This window comes from Mustela lutreola, chromosome 11 (genome assembly GCF_030435805.1).
Source record: "Mustela lutreola isolate mMusLut2 chromosome 11, mMusLut2.pri, whole genome shotgun sequence".
Lineage (NCBI taxonomy): Eukaryota > Metazoa > Chordata > Mammalia > Carnivora > Mustelidae > Mustela > Mustela lutreola.
The window spans coordinates 20277850-20303215 of record NC_081300.1 but is presented as its reverse complement, the minus strand read 5'-3'; the positions used below and the strand labels follow the sequence as shown (position 1 = coordinate 20303215).

The 25366-nt window shown below is 40.4% G+C and overlaps 1 protein-coding gene across 1 annotated transcript; it reads left to right on the top strand.

Annotated features, from left to right (window-relative positions):
• The first annotated feature begins 21757 nt into the window (after nt 1-21757).
• MUC22 (mucin 22) lies at nt 21758-25140 on the top strand. Its single transcript, XM_059138969.1, has one exon. The coding sequence runs from the start codon at nt 21832-21834 to the stop codon at nt 25138-25140; it is 3309 nt and encodes a 1102-aa protein (XP_058994952.1). The 5' UTR covers nt 21758-21831.
• Nucleotides 25141-25366: the final 226 nt, after the last annotated feature.

The following is a 25366-nucleotide window of genomic DNA, read 5'->3' as shown; positions in this document are numbered from 1 at the left end:
TTTGACCTCAGGACAGTCCAGTTTGAGGATAAGTGCAAGATGCACACTTGGAAGGAGTCAAGAAGCAAGACTGAGAAATCCAAGTCAGAGTTCATTTGTGCAGAATTGAAAAGTCTGATTGCTCTAAGGTGGAATTCAGCTGGAAGGAAACTAAGGAAGCTCAGACTTTTCGGGAAGTTTCCATAGATGGGCCTTCACTGATGGGTGCCTTTTGAACAGATGGAAGAAGAAGGCTATCCCAGGAACAACACGAGGGAAGAGACTCAAGTGGAACTAAGAAGAGAGTGGTCTCCATGCAGGGAGGAAATGGGCTTCACTTGACTGAAAGACCTGTATTATAGGAGAGGGGGGTCATGAGAAGTGCGCTTGAGCAGGTGAGAAGGGGCCGCTGGGCTTCAGACAGGAGGAGGGAGGACCCAGTCCAATGGGAAGTAGGAAACTGTTGATGAAGGGCAGACCAAGAAGTCTGATTAGGAAGCGGTATGTTAGCTGAATGGGAGAGGGAGACACTGTCAGCAGGAAGGCTCAGGAGCTACTGCAGGGAGCCCAGACTGGGCTGTATTCTTGAGCTGGGGTGCCGGCAGGGGTGACGGCAGGAAGGCGCCATTTTATAGCATCTGGTGACCTGGCTGGATTTAGAGAATTATTAAAATTGTTGCCAGTGTTTCAGGAATTTGGGACATTTTAATATGAAAATATCATGCTGTTTTTAAGACACAAGGGAACATAATATAGTGGCTGAAGTTGGATTCCAAAGCCAAACTGCTCAGGCGTACATTTTGGCTCTACCACGTCCTCCTTTCCACCTCGACCAGCTGCTGAATCTCTCTGTGGTCAGAAATGCCCCCTTGTGTGTAAAACTGGGTCACGGTCTCTTAGGATTGCTCTGAGAACTAAATGAGCTAATGTTCATAAAGTACCTAGAATATTGCTTGGCACTCAGTAAGTCCTAGTTAAGTGTTTGTTAAATAAATATAAATAAATGACTCTTTTCCTAGGCTTGCGATACAGCAAGCCTTGTCTTTTCTTTCTACTTAACAAATGGTGCTGGAGGGCTTGCATTATGGGATAATGTTGGTCTCTAAGCATCATGGGTTAGGCTGTGGCTTTGCAGTCTCCATTTTGGATTTAGGGCCTGGCAGCCACTAAGAGACAGAGTCTTATTTGTACGGCCTACAGCCCTAACACCCAAACCTGTGGTAATTGTTACATCCTGATTTTATTCTCCCCCACCTCCTCCTGTAATCCCTGGAGCAAGCTCTTTTTTGTGTGGCTGACCTGGATTTTACGGCAGACACACCTACCTAGAGAAAGTGAGCAGCCCTGTCTGCTTAGACAGAAGGCGCTGAGTCACAAGGAGGGACTGAAAGGCTCCAGAAGCCTGGGCATGGCCCTGAGCAGGGCGCGGGCTTTGGCTGAGGCAGCACTGGCACAGTCCCTGATGCTCAGGGGAGAGGGAAGGAATGACCCCGGGTCACTGAGCACTATGCCTGTGAGGAACACTTTCAAACTGGTTTTCATTGTATTAATTTTCACATGTTGTTTAAACCTGAATTGTTACTATCAATAACAAAGGGAGAAGAAAACAAACTTCCTCCATTTTATTTCCTGGCCTCCTGGATGCCAGCTGATTACACCTCCTCTTTATCGTCAGTTTACTAATTTTTTTAATAAGAGGTAATGAGGAAATGTCGACCCTCCACTATTCTTTTCCCCAAGAAACTCACATCTTGAAAAGAAAGATGCGTAGATATTTAGTACGATTGTGGGCTGATTCGAGAGCCATTCAGAGGCAAGACAGGAGGATGGAGCCCAGCAGAGGGGAGGGAAGCTCGGCCTGAGGCCCTTGGAAAGGCTGCATCTGTGGCTGGCAGGGCAGCAGGGCTTTGAGAGAAGAATAGAGGTTTCCCAGAGGAAAGCTGGGGCCCAGTTACTCCTTGGTTGTGTGACACTGGGCAAGGCACATCAGGAGCTCGGTTTCCTTATAAGTGAAATGGAGTCTCTCGTGTTGCCTGCTTCTAAATGCAGCTGTGAAGATTTAAAGGATAAAATGGAAGCATTAAATGTAGTGCTCACACAGTCCTGGCACAGAACGAGCTCAGGGGGTGCTTGCTGAACGTATGCACGTGTGCCCGAGTGAGCGAGTGCGTGGTGTGCAGAAGCGCATGGTCATGAAAGGTCATGGCAAAGCTGGCAGTACAGGGCCACTGCCTAATAGTTCTCTACGGAATTGACTCTTACCCAGTATTCTTTTGGGGAGCGGGGTGGGGCAGAGGGAGAGTAGAGACAGGATCTTTTTTTTTTTTTTTTAAAGATTTTATTTATGTATTTGACAGAGATCACAAGTAGGCAGAGAGGCAGGCAAAGAGAGAGAGGAGGAAGCAGGCTCCCTGCTGAGCAGAGAGCCCAACGTGGGGCTCGATCCCAGGACCCTGGGATCATGACCTGAGCCGAAGGCAGAGGCTTTAACCCACTGAGCCACCCAGTCGCCCCTAGAGACAGGATCTTAAGCAGACTCCACATCCAGTGTGCCAAGCTGTGGTTTGGTCCCAGGACCCTGAGATGGTGACCTGAGCTGAAATTGAGAGTCAGACACTTAACCAGTGAGCCACCCAGGTTTCCCTCCTACCTCCTACCTCTCTCTGAACTTTTTTTTTTCTTACCTGTAAAATGTGTTGCATGTGGAATTCTCTGTTTGTTCTCTAAATACCGATGGAGGGCCCGTCGTGTGCCCAGCACTGTGTGGGACGCTAAGGATACAGTGATGTTTAAAGTTGCACAGTCCTCATCCTTGCGGACCTTTGAGTCCAAAAAGGATGATAGATAGTAAACAAATCGTCACAAAAGTGAAAATACAGTTACCAATTATGATAAGTTCTGAGGAAGAACACAGTTCTGGGGAGATCATATAAGTAGAAGAACTGATTTAAAATGGAGAGTGAAATCTAAATTAAAATCCCAAAGATGGTGAATTAGTTTTCTATGGCTACTGTAAGAAATATAAAAAATATAGTAGCTTAAAACAACACAAATTTATTATCTTACAGTTCTGAACATCTGAGTCCAACATGGGTCTCACTGGGATAAAATTCATGTGTTTGCAAGACTCTGTTCCTTCTGTGGGCTCTAAGGGAAAATGCGTTTTCTTGATTTATTCAGATTCCAGAGGGTCTTTTTTTTTTTTTTTTCCACATTCCTTAGCTTGTGAGACCCTTTCTCCTTATTTAAAGCTAGCAAAACTGCATCTCACTGAACATTTTTTCCATTGTCACATCTCTTTCCCTGAATTACTCTGTCTCCTTCTTCTACTTTTAAGGACCTGTGACTACATTGAGTCCACTTGGATGATCTAGGATAACTTCCTTATTTTAAGGTCAGCTGATTACCCATCTCAATCCCGTCTGTGACCTTAATTCCACTTTGTCCTGTAAGCTAACATACCCACGGGAATTAGAATGTGGACACCTTTGGTGGGACATCATTTTGCTTGCCACAGACTGGTAGAAACAAGCTTGGAAAAGGCTTGAGGGATGGCGCATGAGTTTCCAAAGATTGTGTTACATGCTTCCAACAAATTCTCAAAAAAAGAGAACATGTTTGAAGAGCAATGAATGAGGGGAGTAGTGGTACAAGCTAAGATTTTAGAGATTTCAGAGTATCTAACTTTATCTACCTCTACCCCTATCTACGTTTTTTTTTTTTTTTTTTTTTTTTTTTTTTTTTTTTTTTTTTTTTTTTGCCTCTGTTAAAAATTGGCATTTTTTCCCCCTAAATGCATTGGGAATCCTTTAGAATACCAGGTGGGGTGTGGAGTCACGTGATTGGTGTTTAAGGATCACTGTCAATCCTCAGAGGAGAGTGGTTGCTGATGGGGCTACTATAGTTACCAGAGAAAGAGATTTAAGGGAATGGTTAATACAGATAGTAAGTCTTGCCTTCTGCCTAGGCATTTCAAAGCCTTCGATACACTTTGAGTGTAAACCCCAGCATACTCTCACTAGTAGGCAAGTCTGCTTCAAGTATTAGCACCACTCCTTTCTTGTTGCCAATAAACAGCCAAGGTGCTGCTTTGGTATATCCTGAGACATGTTACCAGCGTCTCTGGTTGTATTTTTCTGTCCAGAAGATTAGGTATCTAAGTATCTTTCCCTCTTATGCATCTCCTAATTTTTCTCTACATTTAATGTGACCACAGTGAATATAATAAGTATTTTAACAATCACTCCTTGGGTGGATGAATGGGAAGCCAGAAACTTATCTCAAGGCTCATAAAGTATCACTAAATGCTTTGGTATTTTACCAGGAAAATGGTGTGTAATATTTAATTCAGGAAGGTATTAGGAGGATTAGATAAGATTAGTTGTGGAATGTACTAGAAGAGGCAGCTCTTCACAAGAAATGTCAGTAATATTAATGACAAGATGTGGCTGAGTCAGAAACCAGCCAAGTGGGGAGTAGTGCCCACAGAGTGTGCCCCAGTGGCATTCTTCTACAAGGGGTGACATGTTTGTGTCTTTACCGATCATCTGCACCCTACCTGCCCTCATGTGGCCTTCTCTTGATGGGAAGGAAAAATAACCCCTTACTTTCTTTAGGTTGTTGTTTTCTGCTGGAGGGGGCAGGAGAGGTAGCTTCTTCAACAAATACGGGGATAATTTTAGTTTGTTCACCTTCCCACTTTGATCTTTTTTTTTTTTTTTTTTTTTGGCATAGTCATTGCATTGGGTTTTGACTTGACACTTAAAAACTTCTCCCACAGTTGCATTTTAAATGATTATCTCATCAAGTTTAAGTTAATAGGAAACACCAATCTAAATACTGTACTGAACGAAGTCTTTCAAATATGATACCTGTTTGGTTATCATTTTGATCACTCAGCACGATAGGATAAACTATAATAATGACCTAAAGTGGGTAACTTGATCAGTAAATTAATTTTATTGTAATCTTTAAGACTCCAGTCTGGTTCATTTTATAATAGATGACCTAGTAACAGGTTCTGCATTCTTTTGGCTAAAAAATTTAACAGTTGTTAAAGGACTGTCAACCACTCCCAGTTCATATAGATAGACCTCCAAGCCGTTTTGACTTTAAATCCTGCAGATCTCAGAGAGCTTTAGGAGGAGATGCTCCGCATACCGAGACGAGTTACCTGTATTTGCACATTGTCATCATCCAGTTGCACTCTGCTCTGGCAGTTGGTCTGTGATATAATAAAAGGATAAAATGTATTCTTTAGAAATAGAGAAAGTTTGAATTTTATACTGAGAATTTAGGACACAGTAGTTCATTGTTCATTCTTTGGCTTTTGTAAGAGTTACTTAATGAGAGGGTAGAACTTTGATACTGTTTTGGCAGAGACTTCATGACATACAATGTGGAATTTTATCTGCTCAGTGGTTTTGGAACTCCAATGCACAGTCTCAATATTTATATCTTAGTACCACAATGTGATACCAGCTTTTTTAAAAGCTCAAGTAAAACATGTGTTTTATTCAACTGAAATATGTGTTCACTTGAGATACTGATTTTTAAATTCATTGGCTTATCGCTTGTCCAGTGGTCATGAGTAGTACTAGTGAATCTTCCTTTAAAAAAAAAAAAAAAATTTATTTATTTGAGAGAGACAGAGCAGGGGGAGGGGCAGAGGAAGAGGGACATGTGGACTCCTCCCTGAGTGTGTTTCCCAACACAGGGCTTGATCTCACACACCCTGAGATCATGACCTGAGCAGAAACCAAGAATTGGATGCTTAACTGACTGAGCCACCCAGGAGCCCCAGTACTAGTGAATTTTCTAATTCACATGGGTTCCTTACAGCTAAGTGTCCACATGTCCTAGTATGTATGGGATAGTATTGTCTTTGTTAAATTGAATTATTAATACTGTTTCCTTCTGTTCTCAAAAGTGTTTTGGTTTGGAGAGATAAATTATATGATGATGCTGCTTAGACAGAGCCAGAAGCCATTGTTTCATTGGCTTAGTTTCGGCATGTAAGGGTGAAGCACTTTCTTCTCCTCCTCCTTAGAACAAAACCTTCCCTTAGATTTTTCACACCTTTTATATTCTGTAGACCACAGAGCTGTTTTATTTTGCTTTTGTGGATTCTAATGGAAACTTTTAGCTAAAGAACGCCTTTATAAGAGAACTTTAGGAATGACTTTTAGAAAGTGTTTTAATATATAATATATGTTTTACTATAATCCAGGAAGTCAAGAATTTTGACTCTTTCATTCACCATTGAACACTCAGCACCTTACACAATGCTTGGATATAGTAGGGACTCAATAGTGTTTGTTGAATGAATAAGCAATTTAAAAACTTAACCCTTTTTTAACTTGTGAAAATTGAGGTTTTTTTTCACACACAGTTTTCTTCCTAAAGATATGAAGAGACTACATAATGACCCTTGGAATCATTGTAAAATATTTCTCAAACATTGTCTGATAAGGATTACTTGACATTTGGCCAAAAAACCAGACTTCCAGATCCTGCCCCTAAAGGTCTGGTTTAGAAAGGCTCAGATGGTTCTGGGTTTATAACAGGCATCCCATCTAGCATCCTTTCGAACTCCAGGTCTTTGAAATCTTTGTTTTACTTGTTTTCAAAAGGATATCTGTTTGATTTCCTACTAGACTGTTCATCTTCTTATGAAGTCACTGTTCGCAAACTAGTTATGGAAAGGGTATTGGATTGAAAGGAAGCCAGGTTCCACCATACAACTAGTTTCATCATTTTCCCTGTCTGGACACACATTTCCAAGGCTGAACTTTAAAATGACAAGACTGAACTACAAGATCTCTTGACCTCTTGTAGTTCTATTATTCGGTAATTCTTACCTTTAACAATTGACAGGTAATCTGGCTAGATTAAAAAGTGCCACATGAGACATTTTCAACAACAACAACAACAAAGTGCTTTCTTGCTTTGTTTACAAGAAATTCTCTATGGATGGATTACTACTGAAGAGATATTTTTTAGATATTTTAGGTTATTTAAGCAGTATTCTTTGCAAACATCTTTTTTATTTGGGAGTCCCTGGGAGTCCCTGGATATATGTGTTGGGAGCCAATTGATAACTTTTCTTTTGCCATTAGACATTATTTATCTCAGGGCTTCTGGGTGGCTCTGTTCATTATCTCCCTTCAGCTCAGGTCATGGTCCCAGGATCATGTCCTGCATTGGGCTCCCCCAGACTCAGTGGGGAGTCTGCTGCTTTTCTGCCCCTCTCCCCACTTGTGCTTCTTCTCTGCCCCCTCCCCACTTGCACTTACGCGCGTGTGCACTCTGTCTCTGAAATAATTAAATATCTTAAAAAATGTTATTTATCTCTTCCGAATTGTGTTTTAGATCTTGTCAAAGCTACTTCTACAAATAAGAGAAAATTCTTTTGCATTTGAATATAATTTGAAGAAGTTTGAAGAGCCCCACCAGCCCGTGTATCATGTTACTAAACTGCAACCAGAATCAGAAGTAATCTTCTGGCTAAGTATGCCAACTAGTTCCCACAGAAGGGAAGAAAGGGACCCTCGTGGAAATACTTCCAGAGATTTGTTCATCAGATTGACTCTCTGTATTCGATTAGGGTTTAAGGAAGTATAAACCAAGTTAGATTAATTTTTTTTTTCCCCAGAAGCAGAGAACAGATTAGAAAAACTTTCGAGCGGGAAGGAACCCAAGAAGGTCAAAGACTTGAGGAGCAGTGGTTGTTGCCAATAATGGAGGAAAGCTGTTCATGTTTTCTAAGTAAAGGAGCAATCCCTTCACTTATTTCAGAGTTCTGACTTGGGCCCTTCATAAAGTCAGAAGGGAAAGTTCTGTGGAAGATGCGATAGGTGAGAGAAGGAAGGGTGATATGGTTGCATTTCGGCTAGGTGGGCTGTCTGGCGGAGTACTATTGAGAACGTAATCATAGAGGTGGCCTGATTTTCTTGCACCCTTAATTGCTTAATGCCCCACTTCTTCCTTTAAGGTGGATCCCACATAAAGAATAATGATTTATTATTTAGTCTAATCCACACTGGTACTTATGTCTCATAGTAGATTTAATATTAATCAACTTAATTATTTCTCATGATTGCAGTTATAAAGGGCAGTGGACAGGCTGAAAAATGTTTCTGGTAGCTTGTGATACTGACAGTTCAAAAATGGAGAGAAAACCTGGGAAATACATAGTGAATATCGGACATTCTGAAAACCAGCTGGTGAGTATTGTGGTACCACTGTGATATTTCAGGTGGCTCAGAGTTTTGTTTTCCAATATTTGTACAATCCTAATATTTCTTTATTATAACATGGTTCTTCCTAAAAAGGGATTCCTAAAAGTTTTACATGAAAACCAATTTTTAGCTATTCTTTTTACTACTTAGACAATTAGAAAACTTGTATTTTTTCTACATATCAATATATACATAATTGAGAAATTTAGTTTAGTATTCTTTAATCTAAGATATTAGCAATTTGGGGGGTAAAATTTAATATCCTGTTCAAATAATTCTCTACAGTTATCATAATTCAAGCACAAGCCAATAAATTTAAATTTGATAGCATTTAACAAGTTATGTTTTTTTTTTTTTTTAAAGATTTTATTTATCCATTTGAGAGAGAGTGAGAGAGAGCATGAGAGGGGAGGAAGGTCAGAGGGAGAAGCAGACTCCCCATGGAGCTGGGAGCCTGGTGAGGGACTCAGTCCTGGGACTCTGGGATCATGACCTGAATCGAAGGTAGTCACTTAACCAACTGAGCCACCCAGGCATCCAACAACTTATGTTTTTGAAAATGTATGTATAGACTATGTGTTAACTGCCTAGATTTTTAGTGTAATGTGTAGATTTTCCATAGCTCAAAGATTTCTACATCTACATATCTTTTTTTTTCTTTAAAGATTTTATTTATTTATTTGACAGATCACAAGTAGGCAGAGAGGCAGGCAGAGAGAGTGGGAAAGAAGCAGGCTCCCTGCCGAGCAGAGAGCCCAATGCGGGGCTCGATCCCAGGACCCTGGGATTATGACTGGAACCGAAGGCAGAGGCTTTAACCCCTGAGCCACCTGGGCGCCCCTACATATCTTTTTTTTAATACTTCATTTATTTATTTGAGATAGGGCGCACATGCCTGGGCAGGGGTGGGAGGATCAGAGGGAGAGGGAGGACAGATTCCTTGTTATGCAGGGAGCCTGATGTGGGACTGGGGCTCTATCCCAGTAACCTGGGATCTTAACCTGGAGCAGAAGGCAAAAGCTTAACCACTGAGCCAACGAGGTCCCCAGATTTCTACATATCTTTGGAGGTGAGAAGGTAATCCTGTGAGTGAAGTCTAGGCCTGGGCAGCAAACTATTGGCCTCTTTAACTTTATATGAATTTCTGTTTTTGGTAAAGAATTGTATTCAGATGAAATATTTAGAATTTAATCATATATTATATTATTTGACTATTGTTTATATTTTTAGAAGAAACATTTCAGTGCTGTGCATTTATGGTTGTCTTTTATGTAACTGCATGCCTGATTAAAGACCTTGATATTGGGAACAGCCATGGAAATGTGCTGAGATCAGTACAGATTTGAATGGAAAATTACATTTTCTTTTTTTTTTTTAATTTTTACTTTTTTAAAGTTTTTTTTTTTTTTATTTTTTTATTTGACAGAAAGACATCACAAGTAGGCAGAGAGGCAGGCAGAGAGAGAGAGAGGAGGAAGCAGGCTCCCTGCTGAGGAGAGAGCCCGATGCGGGACTCGATCCCAGGACCCCGAGATCATGACCTGAGCCGAAGGCAGTGGCCTAACCCACTGCAGAGAGAGAGAGAGAGGTCACAAGTAGGCAGAGAGGCAGGCAGAGAGAGAGGGAGAAGCAGGCTCCCTGCCAAGCAGAGAGCCCGACTCGGGGCTCGATCCCAGGACCCTGGGATAATGACCTGAGCTGAAGGCAGAAGCTTTAACCCACTGAGCCACCCAGGCGCCCCGAAAATTACATTTTCTTGAGGAAAAATATTTTTGTCCCTATGTCCTAACAAGGAAATTACAAGGCAGAGAAATTGTTTTCTTGATTCTAGATCAGCACTGCCTTCCCCTGAAGATGTTCTTCAGGGACCTTCTACCTTGTGAGTCTTTAATTGTGTCTTTGTAGTGTCAAGAAACTCAGTTAAAAAGGTCCTATGTTTTTATCTGGAAGTTTGATCATTTCAGTTGTACACTTAGGTTTATGATCCATTTAAAATTCATTTTTATATGTGGCAGGAAGTAGGGTTAAACATTGTTTTCAATATGGAGATTTTTTGCTGTACAGATGTACAGGTCATCTTGTCTGTACTGAACATGAAGCTTTTTTGTAAATCAAAAGATTATGTATGTGTAGGTCTGTCGGGACTCTTATCTGTTCCGTTGTTCTATTTGTCTGGTACCACTACTACACTGTCTTGATTACCCTAGCTTTATAATAAATCTTGAAATTTGGTAGTACTTAAACATTGCTCTTCAAGTTATCTTTGCTATTCAAGATCCTTTGCATTTCTATAGAAATTTTTAGAATTAGCTTGTTGATCTCTATTAAAATACTTACGCAGTTTTGACTGGGAGATCATTGAATTGGCATTTAATTTGTGAAAATTTATATCATAATACCTAAATTCTTCAAATCCATGAACATGGCTTGCTTTTTCTTTTATACTGGTCTTTAATTTTTATTAACAATGATTTGAGGTTTTAATGTAGAGATTAAGTACTTTTATGTTTAGATTTATTTTTAGATGCTTTTTATGTTGTTTTAAATGGCATATTAAGTTCAATTTCAAATGTTTTCTTGCTATTTTATAGAAATCCAATTGACTTTTGTATTCTTACCTTGTATCCAGTGACCTCATTAATTCATTATATTTCTTTGTAGATTCTTTCAGATTTTCTGTAAACTCGGTTATATCATTATCCTTTTTTTCAAATTTTAAAACATGTTGTTTTCTTAACCTAATGCACTAAGACCTCCAGTGTAATATTGAATGGAAGTGATAAAAGTGAGTATCATGCATTTTTCCCCAAATTAAGGGGGAAAGTGTGAAATATTTAATCATTAATTATAATGATTAGCTTTAAGTTTCATGGAGCTATTCTTTATCAGATTATGGACGATCCATCTATTATTAGTTTGCTGAGAAATTTTATCATAAGTGGCCATGAAATTTTTACATTTTTATATATTTTTGAATTTAATTTACTACTATTTTGCTTAGAGAATATTTGTACCTACATTTTTCAGAGACTGACCTTCAAAGGATTCATGGTCAATCCTTTAGGTTTCTATGCCAGAAAGCCTCAATATCTGACAACTGTCCTAAGGGGGGAAACCAGTCTTGTGTTTGTAGTTAAGTCTCCTTCTAGAATGATTTTCTCTTCTGTTCACTATGATACTGCTACAGACTTTATTCTGCCTTTCTGTCCCAGGCCCTTAGCCTCTGGAGCTATCCCAGAACATTAAGAAGAACATTAAAACATTGCTTTGAGACTCCTTTATTTTCAAATATGTCATGTCAGCCTCACATGAATACCAAAAGTTATGTTAACCTCTTTTGGTAGTCAGAACCTCAGGCTCATACTCAGAATCCACAAATGCCCCAGACAAGAAGAAGGTCTATGATGTTAGATCACTTTGGAAAAGCTCCTTTCTTTTAAAAATTTTATTTGATTTTTAATCTATTTTTATTTTTTAATTTATTTTTTATTTTTTTATTTTTTTTTAATTAATTTTTTATTTTTTATAAACATATATTTTTATCCCCAGGGGTACAGGTCTGTGAATCACCAGGTTTACACACTTCACAGCACTCACCAAAGCACATACCCTCCCCAATGTCCATAATCCCACCCCCTTCTCCCAACCCCCCTCCCCCCAGCAACCCTCAGTTTGTTTTGTGAGATTAAGAGTCACTTATGGTTTGTCTTCCTCCCAATCCCATCTTGTTTCATTTATTCTTCTCCTACCCACTTAAGCCCCCATGTTGCCTCACCACTTCCTCATATCAGGGAGATCATATGATAGTTGTATTTCTCTGCTTGACTTATTTCACTAAGCATGATACGCTCTAGTTCCATCCATGTTGTCGCAAATGGCAAGATTTCATTTCTTTTGATGGCTGCATAATATTCCATTGTGTATATATACCACATCTTCTTGATCCATTCATCTGTTGATGGACATCTAGGTTCTTTCCATAGTTTGGCTATTGTGGACATTGCTGCTATAAACATTCGGGTGCACGTGCCTCTTTGGATCACTACGTTTGTATCTTTAGGGTAAATACCCAATAGTGCAATTGCTGGGTCATAGGGCAGTTCTATTTTCAACATTTTGAGGAACCTCCATGCTGTTTTCCAGAGTGGCTGCACCAGCTTGCATTCCCACCAACAGTGTAGGAGGGTTCCCCTTTCTCCGCATCCTCACCAGCATCTGTCATTTCCTGACTTGTTGATTTTAGCCATTCTGACTGGTGTGAGGTGATATCTCATTGTGGTTTTGATTTGTATTTCCCTGATGCCGAGTGATATGGAGCACTTTTTCATGTGTCTGTTGGCCATCTGGATGTCTTCTTTGCAGAAATGTCTGTTCATGTCCTCTGCCCATTTCTTGATTGGATTATTTGTTCTTTGGGTGTTGAGTTTGCTAAGTTCTTTATAGATTCTGGACACTAGTCCTTTATCTGATATGTCGTTTGCAAATATCTTCTCCCATTCTGTCAGTTGTCTTTTGATTTTGTTAACTGTTTCCTTTGCTGTGCAAAAGCTTTTGATCTTGATGAAATCCCAATAGTTCATTTTTTCCCTTGCTTCCCTTGCCTTTGGCGTTGTTCCTAGGAAGATGTTGCTGCGGCTGAGGTCGAAGAGGTTGCTGCCTGTGTTCTCCTCAAGGATTTTGATGGATTCCTTTTGCACATTGAGGTCCTTCATCCATTTTGAGTCTATTTTTGTGTGTGGTGTAAGGAAATGGTCCAATTTCATTTTTCTGCATGTGGCTGACCAATTTTCCCAGCACCATTTATTGAAGAGGCTGTCTTTTCCATTGGACATTCTTTCCTGCTTTGTCGAAGATTAGTTGACCATAGAGTTGAGGGTCTATTTCTGGGCTCTCTATTCTGTTCCATTGATCTATGTGTCTGTTTTTGTGCCAGTACCATGCTGTCTTGATGATGACAGCTTTGTAATAGAGCTTGAAGTCCGGAATTGTGATGCCACCAACATTGGCTTTCTTTTTCAATATCCCTTTGGCTATTCGAGGTCTTTTCTGGTTCCATATAAATTTTAGCATCATTTGTTCCATTTCTTTGAAAAAGATGGATGGTACTTTGATAGGAATTGCATTAAATGTGTAGATTGCTTTAGGTAGCATAGACATTTTCACAATATTTATTCTTCCAATCCATGAGCATGGAACATTTTTCCATTTCTTTGTGTCTTCCTCAATTTCTTTCATGAGTACTTTATAGTTTTCTGAGTATAGATTCTGTGTCTCTTTGGTTAGGTTTATTCCTAGGTATCTTATGGTTTTGGATGCAATTGTAAATGGGATTGACTCCTTAATTTCTCTTTCTTCTGTCTTGCTGTTGGTGTAGAGAAATGCAACTGATTTCTGTGCATTGATTTTATATCCTGACACTTTACTGAATTCCTGTATAAGTTCTAGCAGTTTTGGAGTGGAGTCTTTTGGGTTTTCCACATATAGTATCATATCATCTGCGAAGAGTGATAATTTGACTTCTTCTTTGCCGATTTGGATGCCTTTAATTTCCTTTTGTTGTCTGATTGCTGAGGCTAGGACCTCTAGTACGATGTTGAATAGCAGTGGTGATAATGGACATCCCTGCCGTGTTCCTGACCTAGCGGAAAAGCTTTCAGTTTTTCTCCATTGAGAATGATATTTGCAGTGGGTTTTTCATAGATGGCTTTGATGATATTGAGGTATGTGCCCTCTATCCCTACACTTTGAAGAGTTTTGATCAGGAAGCGATGCTGTACTTTGTCAAATGCTTTTTCAGCATCTATTGAGAGTATCATATGGTTCTTGTTCTTTCTTTTATTGATGTGTTGTATCACATTGACTGTATTGCGGATGTTGAACCAACCTTGCAACCCTGGAATAAAAATAAATCCCACTTGGTCATGGTGAATAATCTTTTTAATGTACTGTTGAATCCTATTGGCTAGTATTTTGTGGAGTATTTTCGCATCTGTGTTCATCAAGGATATTGGTCTATAGCTTTCTTTTTTGGTGGGATCCTTGTCTGGTTTTGGGATCAAGGTGATGCTGGCCTCATAAAATGAGTTTGGAAGTTTTCCTTCCATTTCTACTTTTTGGAACAGTTTCAGGAGAATAGGAATTAGTTCTTCTTTAAATGTTTGGTAGAATTCCCCCGGGAAGCCGTCTGGCCCTGGGCTTTTGTTTGTTTGGAGATTTTTAATGACTGTTTCAATCTCCTTAATGGTTATGGGTCTGTTCAGGCTTTCTATTTCTTCATGGTTCAGTTGTAGTAGTTTACATGTCTCTAGGAATGCATCCATTTTTCCAGATTGTCAAATTTATTGGTGTAGAGTTGCTCATAGTATGTTCTTATAATAGTTTGTATTTCTTTGGTGTTAGTTGTGATCTCTCCTCTTTCATTCATGATTTTATTTATTTGGGTCCTTTCTCTTTTCTTTTTGATAAGTCGGGCCAGGGGTTTATCAATTTTATTAATTCTTTCAAAGAACCAACTCCTAGTTTCGTTGATTTGTTCTATTATTTTTTTGGTTTCTATTTCATTGATTTCTGCTCTGATCTTTATGATTTCTCTTCTCCTGCTGGGTTTAGGGTTTCTTTCTTGTTCTTTCTCCAGCTCCTTTAGGTGTAGGGTTAGGTTGTGTACCTGAGACCTTTCTTGTTTCTTGAGAAAGGCTTGTACCGCTATATATTTTCCTCTCAGGACTGCCTTTGTTGTGTCCCACAGATTTTGAACTGTTGTATTTTCATTATCATTTGTTTCCATGATTTTTTACAATTCTTCTTTAATTTCCCGGTTGACCCATTCATTCTTTAGAAGGATGCTGTTTAGTCTCTATGTATTTGGGTTCTTTCCAAACTTCCTTTTGTGGTTGAGTTCTAGCTTTAGAGCATTGTGGTCTGAAAATATGCCGGGAATGATCCCAATCTTTTGATACCGGTTGAGTCCTGATTTAGGACCGAGGATATGATCTATTCTGGAGAATGTTCCATGTGCACTAGAGAAGAATGTGTATTCTGTTGCTTTGGGATGAAATATTCTGAATATATCTGTGATGTCCATCTGGTCCAGTGTGTCGTTTAAGGCCTTTATTTCCTTGCTTATCTTTTGCTTGGATGATCTGTCCATTTCAGTGAGGGGAGTGTTAAAGTCCCCTACTATTATTGTATTATTGTTGATGTGTTTTTTTGATTTTGTTATTAATTGGTTTATATAGTTGGCTGCTCCCACGTTGGAGGCATAGATATTTAAAATTGTTAAATCTTCTTGTTGGACAGACCCTTTGAGTATGATATAGTGTCCTTCCTCATCTCTTATTATAGTCTTTGGCTTAAAATCTAATTGATCTGATATAAGGATTGCCACTCCTGCTTTCTTCTGATGTCCATTAGCATGGTAAATTCTTTTCCACCCCCTCACTTTAAATCTGGAGGTGTCTTCGGGCTTAAAATGAGTTTCTTGGAGGCAACATATAGATGGGTTTTGTTTTTTTATCCATTCTGATACCCTGTGTCTTTTGACAGGGGCATTTAGCCCATTAACATTCAGGGTAACTATTGAGAGATATGAACTTAGTGCCATTGTATTGCCTGTAAGGTGACTGTTACTGTATATGGTCTCTGTTCCTTTCTGATCTACCACTTGTAGGCTCTCTCTTTGCTTAGAAGACCCCTTTCAATATTTCCTTTAGAGCTGGTTTGGTATTTGCAAATTCTTTCAGTTTTTGTTTGTCTTGGAAGCTTTTAATCTCTCCTTCTATTTTCAATGATAGCCTAGCTGGATATAGTATTCTTGGCTGCATGTTTTTCTCGTTTAGTGCTCTGAAAATATCATGCCAGCTCTTTCTGGCCTGCCAGGTCTCTGTGGATAAGTATGTTGCCAATCTAATATTTTTACCATTGTATGTTACAGACTTCTTTTCCCCAGGCTGCTTTCAGGATTTTCTCTTTGTCACTGAGACTTGTAAATTTTACTATTAGGTGATGGGGTGTGGGCCTATTCTTATTGATTTTGAGGGGCGTTCTCTGAACCTCCTGAATTTTGATGCTCATTCCCTTTGCCATATTGGGGAAATTCTCCCCAATAATTCTCTCCAGTATACCTTCTGCTCCCCTCTCTCTTTCTTCTTCTTCTGGAATCCCAATTATTCTAATGTTGTTTCGTCTTATGGTGTCACTTATCTCTCGAATTCTCCCCTCGTGGCCAGTAGCTGTTTGTCCCTCTTTTGCTCAGCTTCTTTATTCTCTGTCATTTGGTCTTCTATATCACTAATTCTTTCTTCTGCCTCATTTATCCTAGCAGTGAGAGCCTCCATTTTTGATTGCACCTCATTAATAGCTTTTTTGATTTCAACTTGTTTAGATTTTAGTTCTTTTATTTCTCCAGAAAGGGCTTTTATATCTCTCGAGAGGGTTTCTCTAATATCTTCCATGCCTTTTTCGAGCCCGGCTAGAACCTTGAGAATTGTCATTCTGAACTCTAGATCTGACATATTACCAATGTCTGTATTGATTAGGTACCTAGCCTTCGGTACTGCCTCTTGTTCTTTTTTTTGTGTTGAATTTTTCCGTCTTGTCATTTTGTCCAGATAAGAGTATATGAAGGGGCAAGTAAAATACTAAAAGGGTGGCAACAACCCCAGGAAAATGTGCTTTAACCAAATTAGAAGAGATCCCAAATCGTGAGAGGGGAGAAAGGTGATAAAAAGAGGTTCAAAAAGGAAGAAAGAAAAAAAAAAAAAAGAAAAAAGAAAAAAAAAAGAAAACACCTAAGAAAAATGTAAAAAAGAAAAAATATATATATTAGATAAACTAGTAAAAAATCATTAAAAAAGAAAAAGGTAACAGTTAAAAAAAAAATTTACCCGAAGGCGAGAAAAAAAAAACAAAAAATGAAAAAGAAAAAAATTAAATTAACTGCAAGACTAAAAAAAATCACAGGGAAAAAGCCATGAGTTCCGTGCTTGGCTTTCTCCTCCTCTGGAATTCTGCTGCTCTCCTTGGTATTGAAACCGCACTCCTTGGTAGGTGAACTTGGTCTCGCCTGGATTTCTTGTTGATCTTCTGGGGGAGGGGCCTGTTGTAGTGATTCTCAAGTGTCTTTGCCCCAGGCGGAATTACACCGCCCTTACCCCGGGCCGGGGTGAGTAATCCGCTTGGGTTTGCTTTCAGGAGCTTTTGTTCCCTGAGCGCTTTCTGTAGAGTTCCGGAGGACGGGAATACAAATGGCGGCCTCCTGGTCTCCGGCCCGGAGGAGCCGAGAGCCCGGGGCCGCACTCCTCAGTGCGCCCTCAGAGAACAGCGCCAGTTACTCCCGTCTGCCTGACCTCCGGCCGCGCTCAGAGCTCACCGAGCCTGCGACCGGTTCAAGGTAACACCGAGCTGCGAGCTTACTGTCGGCTCTGTCTCTGTAGCCGGCTTTCCCGTTCCAATACCCGCAAGCTCTGCGACACTCAGACACCCCCGATCCTTCTGTGACCCTGCGGGACCTGAGGCCACGCTGACCCCGCGTGGGCTTCGCCCCGGTTTAGCCTCTGGAGCGATGTCCCTCAGCGGAACAGACTTTTAAAAGTCCTGATTTTGTGCGCGGTTGCTTGGCCGCTTGCCGGGAGCCGGCCCCTCCCCCCGGGGTCTATCTTCCCGTCGCTTTGGATTCACTTCTCCGCCGGTCCTACCTTTCAGAGAGTGGTTGTTTTTCTGTTTCCAGAATTGCTGTTCTTCTTCTCTTCGATCTGCCAATGGATTTTCAGGTGTTTGCAATCTTTAGATAAGCTATCTAGCTGATCTCTGGCTAGCTGAAGTAGTCTCAGCCTGCTACTTCTCCGCCATCTTGACTCCTCCCCCCTTTAATCTATTTTTAAATTTTAGATAATCTAATTTCAGTTTTTTCAAAGCTCTCCCTTTGTTTTGTTTTGTTGTTTAATTGCAGTGGAAGAAGTGACTTTTTGCAATTTACTAAATCCGGAATCTCACTTCACCTCTCTAGATACTGGCTTTCTCAAAAGAGTTGTTTTGATAAGCCTTAACGTCTCTATCACCACTCCAATTTGTCCCTCTTCATTTTTCCCTTCCTTCTCCTAATGTCCTCCATGCTATTCCTTATGTTCCACAAATAAGTGAAACTGTATGATAATTTACTTTCTTGGCTCAGCTTATTTCACTCAGCATAATATCCTCCAGTCCCAGGTCCCATCCATGTTGATGCAAAAGTTGGGTATTCATCTTTTCTGATGCCTGAGTAATATTCCATTGTGTATATGGACCACATCTTCTAACATAACATAATTTAAAAAAAAAAAAGAAGCCTTAAGATCTCTAGAATTTTAATAGTGGGACTTTTAAAAATATGATCTCTCTATACTAACTTGCAATGTAATGATATTTAACAAATGTATTAAATATGACGAGGATAAAAGATAATGTCTGTTCCTGGATTTTGCTTCAATAATTTTGTAAAATAATTAAATATAACTTAGGATGACATAACTAGATTTCCATGTTTTGAGAATAGTATAATGAATATATTCTTTTGTTCTTTAATCAGGTTTCAAATGATCTTATTTGGTCAAATATGTCATAATATTCAACAGTCTGATTTATATTTGTCAGAGTATTTTGCCTTAGACATCAAATACAGTAGCTTCTTTTTTTTCTCCATTCTTTTCTATGCACAGTCATTCAACCCAAGAAACCATGAAGCTCACAATACGTCATGTCAGTTTTCAACATCAGCTGATGTAACTGGTGATGTTGGTACTGATTTAACTGGTGTCTGCACTAATACAGGGACCCTTGGACACTCAGAATCTCCAAACAGAGAATTCCAACAATGTCAGGTAATGTTTGGGGCAACACTCTTTCTCCAGGTTATGATGTAATCAACATGGAAATACTCTTGATCTGATAATATTTTGGAGGAAAAGCATCCAGTAATTAACATTATCACCATTCTTCTGGAAATCTACAACATCTTTTGAACATGTAAAGTCACTGAGAGGGAATGCAAAAGAGATGGATTTATGGAGGTCTTCATTTAAAGAGCTAATGATTTTGATGGAATAAAAGAACATACACAGAGTTTATGAGACTAAAGGAAAGAAATAAAGCAAAGTTTTGGGCTCCTTTATTTGGGAGGCTGAGTAGATGATGTCAACAACTGCACTGACAGTGAGACATTTTAACCCTTGCTCCATGGAAGATGAAGTCATGTGTTAAGGCTCTGAGGACCTAGTCTGTGGGTCTCACTCTCCTTCCCTTCCTGCCTCTGAGCCTAACTCTGGGCCTTCTCTTAGCCTTCTGGTTTTGACCTCATGTATTTTCAACCTTGACTCACAAACCAGTTAGCATCACTTCTAGTTTGGTTCCCAAAGCGGATTTCCTATATTCCTGATTCTGTTTGCTATTCTTTTTTTCATATTGAAGTCTGATCTTTTCTCACAAGGCCAAACTTAGTTTTGATGATTGTTGATGATGCTTGTCAGTTTGGTTCAGTGCTTCTCACTCTGGACTATACCCTGATCAATTAATTACTTAATTAGATTAATCCTACTCTAGAGACAGTTTGAAGAAACTGTGGTAAATTATGAGAAGATAAACTCCTTATGTCAAAAGACATTGTGGAAGAATGCTTTTTATATATAAGAATTATTTAGAGAATGTGTCTCTGATGATTCCAGAAGCTGAAAGTTACTTTAGATACATTTACTTACTTACCGATGGGCAACACGGTGGTCCAGGAAGTTTTTAATGTTTGTAACATACCTAGTTAGTGGTAATAATAACTGCTGGAACACAGGTCTGAAGTCTGTTTTAGATTAGTTTCTATTAATTCTATTCCCCTTTTTAAAGGTTTAAACAAAAAATAATGGTAATTGCTTTTTCAATCTAAGAAATGAGTATATGTCTTCCTCTCCTTCACCTTTGACTTCTTTCTGAGGCCTATAGAACATGAGGCAAGAGATACCATTTATCTTTGCGCTCTCTTATTTGGTGCCCTGAATTCCCTCAGTCTTGGTACTCAGAGCCTTTGCACTGCTCCTGATTGCCTGTGAGCATCACTTATAACACCCAAACTGGGGTTTATGTCTGAAACAGAGTCTCATATATTGGGACATTTAAGAGCTACTCTGCGTGTTGTAAAGACTTCTACTCTGTGTTTCCTTTAGTGATCTTTTTTCAGTCAAGAGAATAGGGATAATAATGAGCTAACTAGAGAAACCAAATGCTTCTTTGAATAATTAGTAAGTGCTAGGAAAATGTTACCCATACAGTTTCATTATTTACCATTTAGATCAACCCTATGAAATAGATGATGTTATCCATGTGAGAGCATCAAGGCTTTGCATAATGCTAATTTCCAAATGCCACCATCTATCCAGTGAAAGGTAGAGTTAAAATTTAAACCTGAATCTGTTAAAGTCCAGTACCTATGCTTGTAATTACTACAGTGTACTGCCTTCTGCAAAAGATATTTTGAGGATTTTTTTATTATAGAGGATATTCTTATTCAAATTTTCTCAACAACACATTGAAGTAGATATTATTATCATCAATTTTGATATAAGTCAAGCTGATAATTAGACAAATTAAGAAGCTTGCTCAGGATATTAGAGGTGTGGGATCTAAATTCAAGGCTCTCTGATCTCAAGACTTACATGTTTAATACAGTGCAGTATTTTCTCTACAATAATAAATCATGTATGCATGATACTTCAGAATTTACAAAAGTAAATTTACTGATACTAATTCCTTATTCTTTCTTATTTTATTATATAAATTTTTATAGATGAAAGACTAGGATCACAGAAACATCTTATCAAGTGAAAATAGCTGGTGGTAGCAGAAAATGGATTTTGTAAATATTTTTAGCCCTGAATTTCATGCTGCTAAATACTAACTGGTATGAAAAGTTAGCCAGAAAATTTGATAAGGCTTTAATTAATGCTGTTAAAGTAGAAGCCTACAATGCAGACAAATTTATGAAAGACCCAAAGTGGAAGAAAATTTAATCAGATCTTTGGAGTCCCTGAAATCAGTCTACAGCAGGCATCCACATATGTATAGATAGTTTTTTTGACAGTGGAAAGAATAAGGAATTTCCAAGAAGACATTTAATATTTTTCTTAGTTTGAAATGCAGCCATATGAAAAGAAAGCAGGAAAGGTTTGTTTCTTCGTTCCTATATTAAATACAGTATAAGGGCAAAGTCTATCCTAAATAAAAACTGAAATTTAAGTCACTATTTCTTACTGATAGTATTAAGATAGTTTCTTATGTTTATATATTCTTTAAATGAAGTTATATATATATAAAAAGAATTATTGAAGGCATTAATTTTGCTTGAAACATTTGGTTTCATTTGTAGTAATCTTATGTAAGTCCTTTCCAGGTAACATGGAATTTCTTCAGTGACTGGTCTCTTTGGAGAATCTTCCTGGCTTGTCTCTTAGCCTGTGCACTAACAACAACCATTGGAGTACTCATAGAATGTCTAGTGTATAATAGGAAAAATAATAATGCATCCATTATTCAGCTCCCTCAAAATGATGGGACAAGCTCATCTACTAGTTCTGAAACTATAGTACCTATTACTGTAATGGATTCAACCACAACATCTGATTCAACTACCATCACTATGACCACTGCTAGCACTTCAATAGAACCAACTAGTGCTATCACGACAACTTCTACCACTTCTACTGAACATAAAACAATGGTAGGAGCAAACACTTCAATGAAACCAAATACCACAGTGACTCCCAGCAATTCCACTAAGGGGAAAACCACAAGAGCCTCTAGTACTGCTTCTACTGAACCTACAACCACAGCTACAGTCACCAATTCACTTGAACTCCCTACCGCAAAGATTGCCAGCACAGCCATTGAAGCTACAACTACCATGGGCACCATTGTTGCCTCTACAGAACCCACAACCATCATAGCCACCAGTACTTTCTCTATTAAGTCAACAGCTACCACAGCAGCCACCATATCATCTGAACTCACTAACACAAAAACTTCCAGCACTAACACTGAGGTTAGTACAACTGCAGCTGCCATTACAACATCTACCAATCCTACAACTACCATGGCCACCACCTTAACTTCTGCAGAACCTACAATCTCCAAGGCTACCTCTAAAACTTTTACTGAAACTACAACTACCGCAGCCAGCACAACTTCTACTAAACCTACAACCACCACAGCCACCACGACTGAACCTATATCTACCACAGCTGCCATCACATCATCAGTACCAACTTTCACAACAATTGCTGGCACGACCCCTGAGTCTGCAACCACCACAGATACCACTACAGTGTCTTCCAAACTTGCAACACCCAGGGCCACCACTATCACCTCTATCAAAACCATAGTCACCATGGTCACCACTCCAAACTCTGCTGAACATACAACCTCCACAGCCTCCAATACCACCTCAACTGAACTGACAACAACCACTACAGCCACCACTTCATCTGAACTGACTACCACAATAACTTCCAGTGCTACCAATGAGGCTACAAGCACCAAAGATACCACTGTGAGCTCTACTCAACCTACAACCACCACAGACATGACTACAACTGCTACCAAACCTACCACCACTACGGCCACCACTGTTGTCTCTATGGAACCTACAGCTACCCTGGCAGCCACCTCGGCATCTGAACTGACCACTGCACTACCTGCCAGCACTGCCACTGAGGCTACAACTGCCACAGACACTACTACCCCTTCTACTGAAACTACAAGCACCATGACCACCACAACTTCTACTGTACCAACAATTACCACAACCACCACTACAACCTCTACTGAACCTATAACCACCACAGCCATTACTACAACTGCTACCAAACCTGCCACCACTACGGCCACCACTGTTGTCTCTACGGAACCTACGGCTACGCCGGCAGCCACGTCGGCATCTGAACTGACCACTGCATTACCTGCCAGCACTGCCACTGAGGCTACAACTGCCACAGACACTACTACCCCTTCTACTGAAACTACAAGCACCATGACCACCACAACTTCTACTGTACCTACAACTACCACAACCACCACTACAACCTCTACTGAACCTATAACCACCACAGCCATGACTACAACTGCTACCAAACCTGCCACCACTACGGCCACCACTGCTGTCTCTACGGAACCTACAGCTACCCCGGCAGCCACGTCGGCATCTGAACTGACCACTGCACTACCTGCCAGCACTGCCACTGAGGCTACAACTGCCACAGACACTACTACCCCTTCTACTGAAATTACAAACACCATGACCACCACAACTTCTACTGTATCTACAGCCACCACAACCACTACTACAACCTCTACTGAACCTATAACCACCACAGCCATGACTACAACTGCTACCAAACCTACCACCACTACAGCCACCACTGTTGTCTCTATGGAACCTACAGCTAAAACCCTGGCAGCCACCTCGGCATTTGAACTGACCACTGCACTACCTGCCAGCACTGCCACTGAGGCTACAACTGCCACAGACACTACTACCCCTTCTACTGAAACTACAAGCACCAAGACGACCACAACTTCTACTGTACCTACAACCACCACTACAACCTCTACTGAACCTATAACCACCACAGCCATGACTACAACTGCTACCAAACCTGCCACCACTACAGCCTCCACTGTTGTCTCTACGGAACCTACAGCTACCCCGGCAGCCACGTCGGCATCTGAACTGACCACTGCGATACCTGCCAGCACTGCCACTGAGGCTACAACTGCCACAGACACTACTACCCCTTCTACTGAAACTACAAGCACCATGACCACCACAACTTCTACTGTATCTACAGCCACCACAACCACCACTACAACCTCTACTGAACCTATAACCACCACAGCCATGACTACAACTGCTACCAAACCTGCCACCACTACGGCCACCACTGCTGTCTCTACGGAACCTACAGCTACCCCGGCAGCCACGTCGGCATCTGAACTGACCACTGCACTACCTGCCAGTACTGCCACTGAGGCTACAACTGCCACAGACACTACTACCCCTTCTACTGAAACTACAAGCACCATGACCACCACAACTTCTACTGTATCTACAGCCACCACAACCACCACTACAACCTCTACTGAACCTATAACCACCACAGCCATGACTACAACTGCTACCAAACCTACCACCACTACGGCCACCACTGTTGTCTCTATGGAACCTACAGCTACCCCGGCAGCCACCTCGGCATCTGAACTGACCACTGCACTACCTGCCAGCCCTGCCACTGAGGCTACAACTGCCACAGACACTACTACCCCTTCTACTGAAACTACAAGCACCATGACCACCACAACTTCTACTGTATCTACAGCCACCACAACCACCACTACAACCTCTACTGAACCTATAACCACCACAGCCATGACTACAACTGCTACCAAACCTACCACCACTACGGCCACCACTGTTGTCTCTACGGAACCTACAGCTACCCCGGCAGCCATGTCGGCATCTGAACTGACCACTGCACTACCTGCCAGTACTGCCACTAAGGCTACAACTGCCACAGACACTACTACCCCTTCTACTGAAACTACAAGCACCATGAGCACCACAACTTCTACTGTATCTACAGCCACCACAACCACCACTACAACCTCTACTGAACCTATAACCACCACAGCCATGACTACAACTGCTACCAAACCTACCACCACTACGGCCACCACTGTTGTCTCTATGGAACCTACAGCTACCCCGGCAGCCACCTCGGCATCTGAACTGACCACTGTACTACCTGCCAGCCCTGCCACTGAGGCTACAACTGCCACAGACACTACTACCCCTTCTACTGAAACTACAAGCACCATGACCACCACAACTTCTACTGTATCTACAACCACCTGACTGCTGAATGTACAATACCACAGTCACCACTACAACTTCCTGTGAACCTACTACCACCATGGCCTCTACTATAACTTCTGCCGAACTTACAATCACCAGAGCCACCACTACAACCTCTAATAAACCTACAACCACTGTAGCCACAACTTTGTCTACTACAGAGACCACAACCACCAGGGCCACTATAACTTCTACTGAGCCTGAAATCACCATGGCCACCAGTACA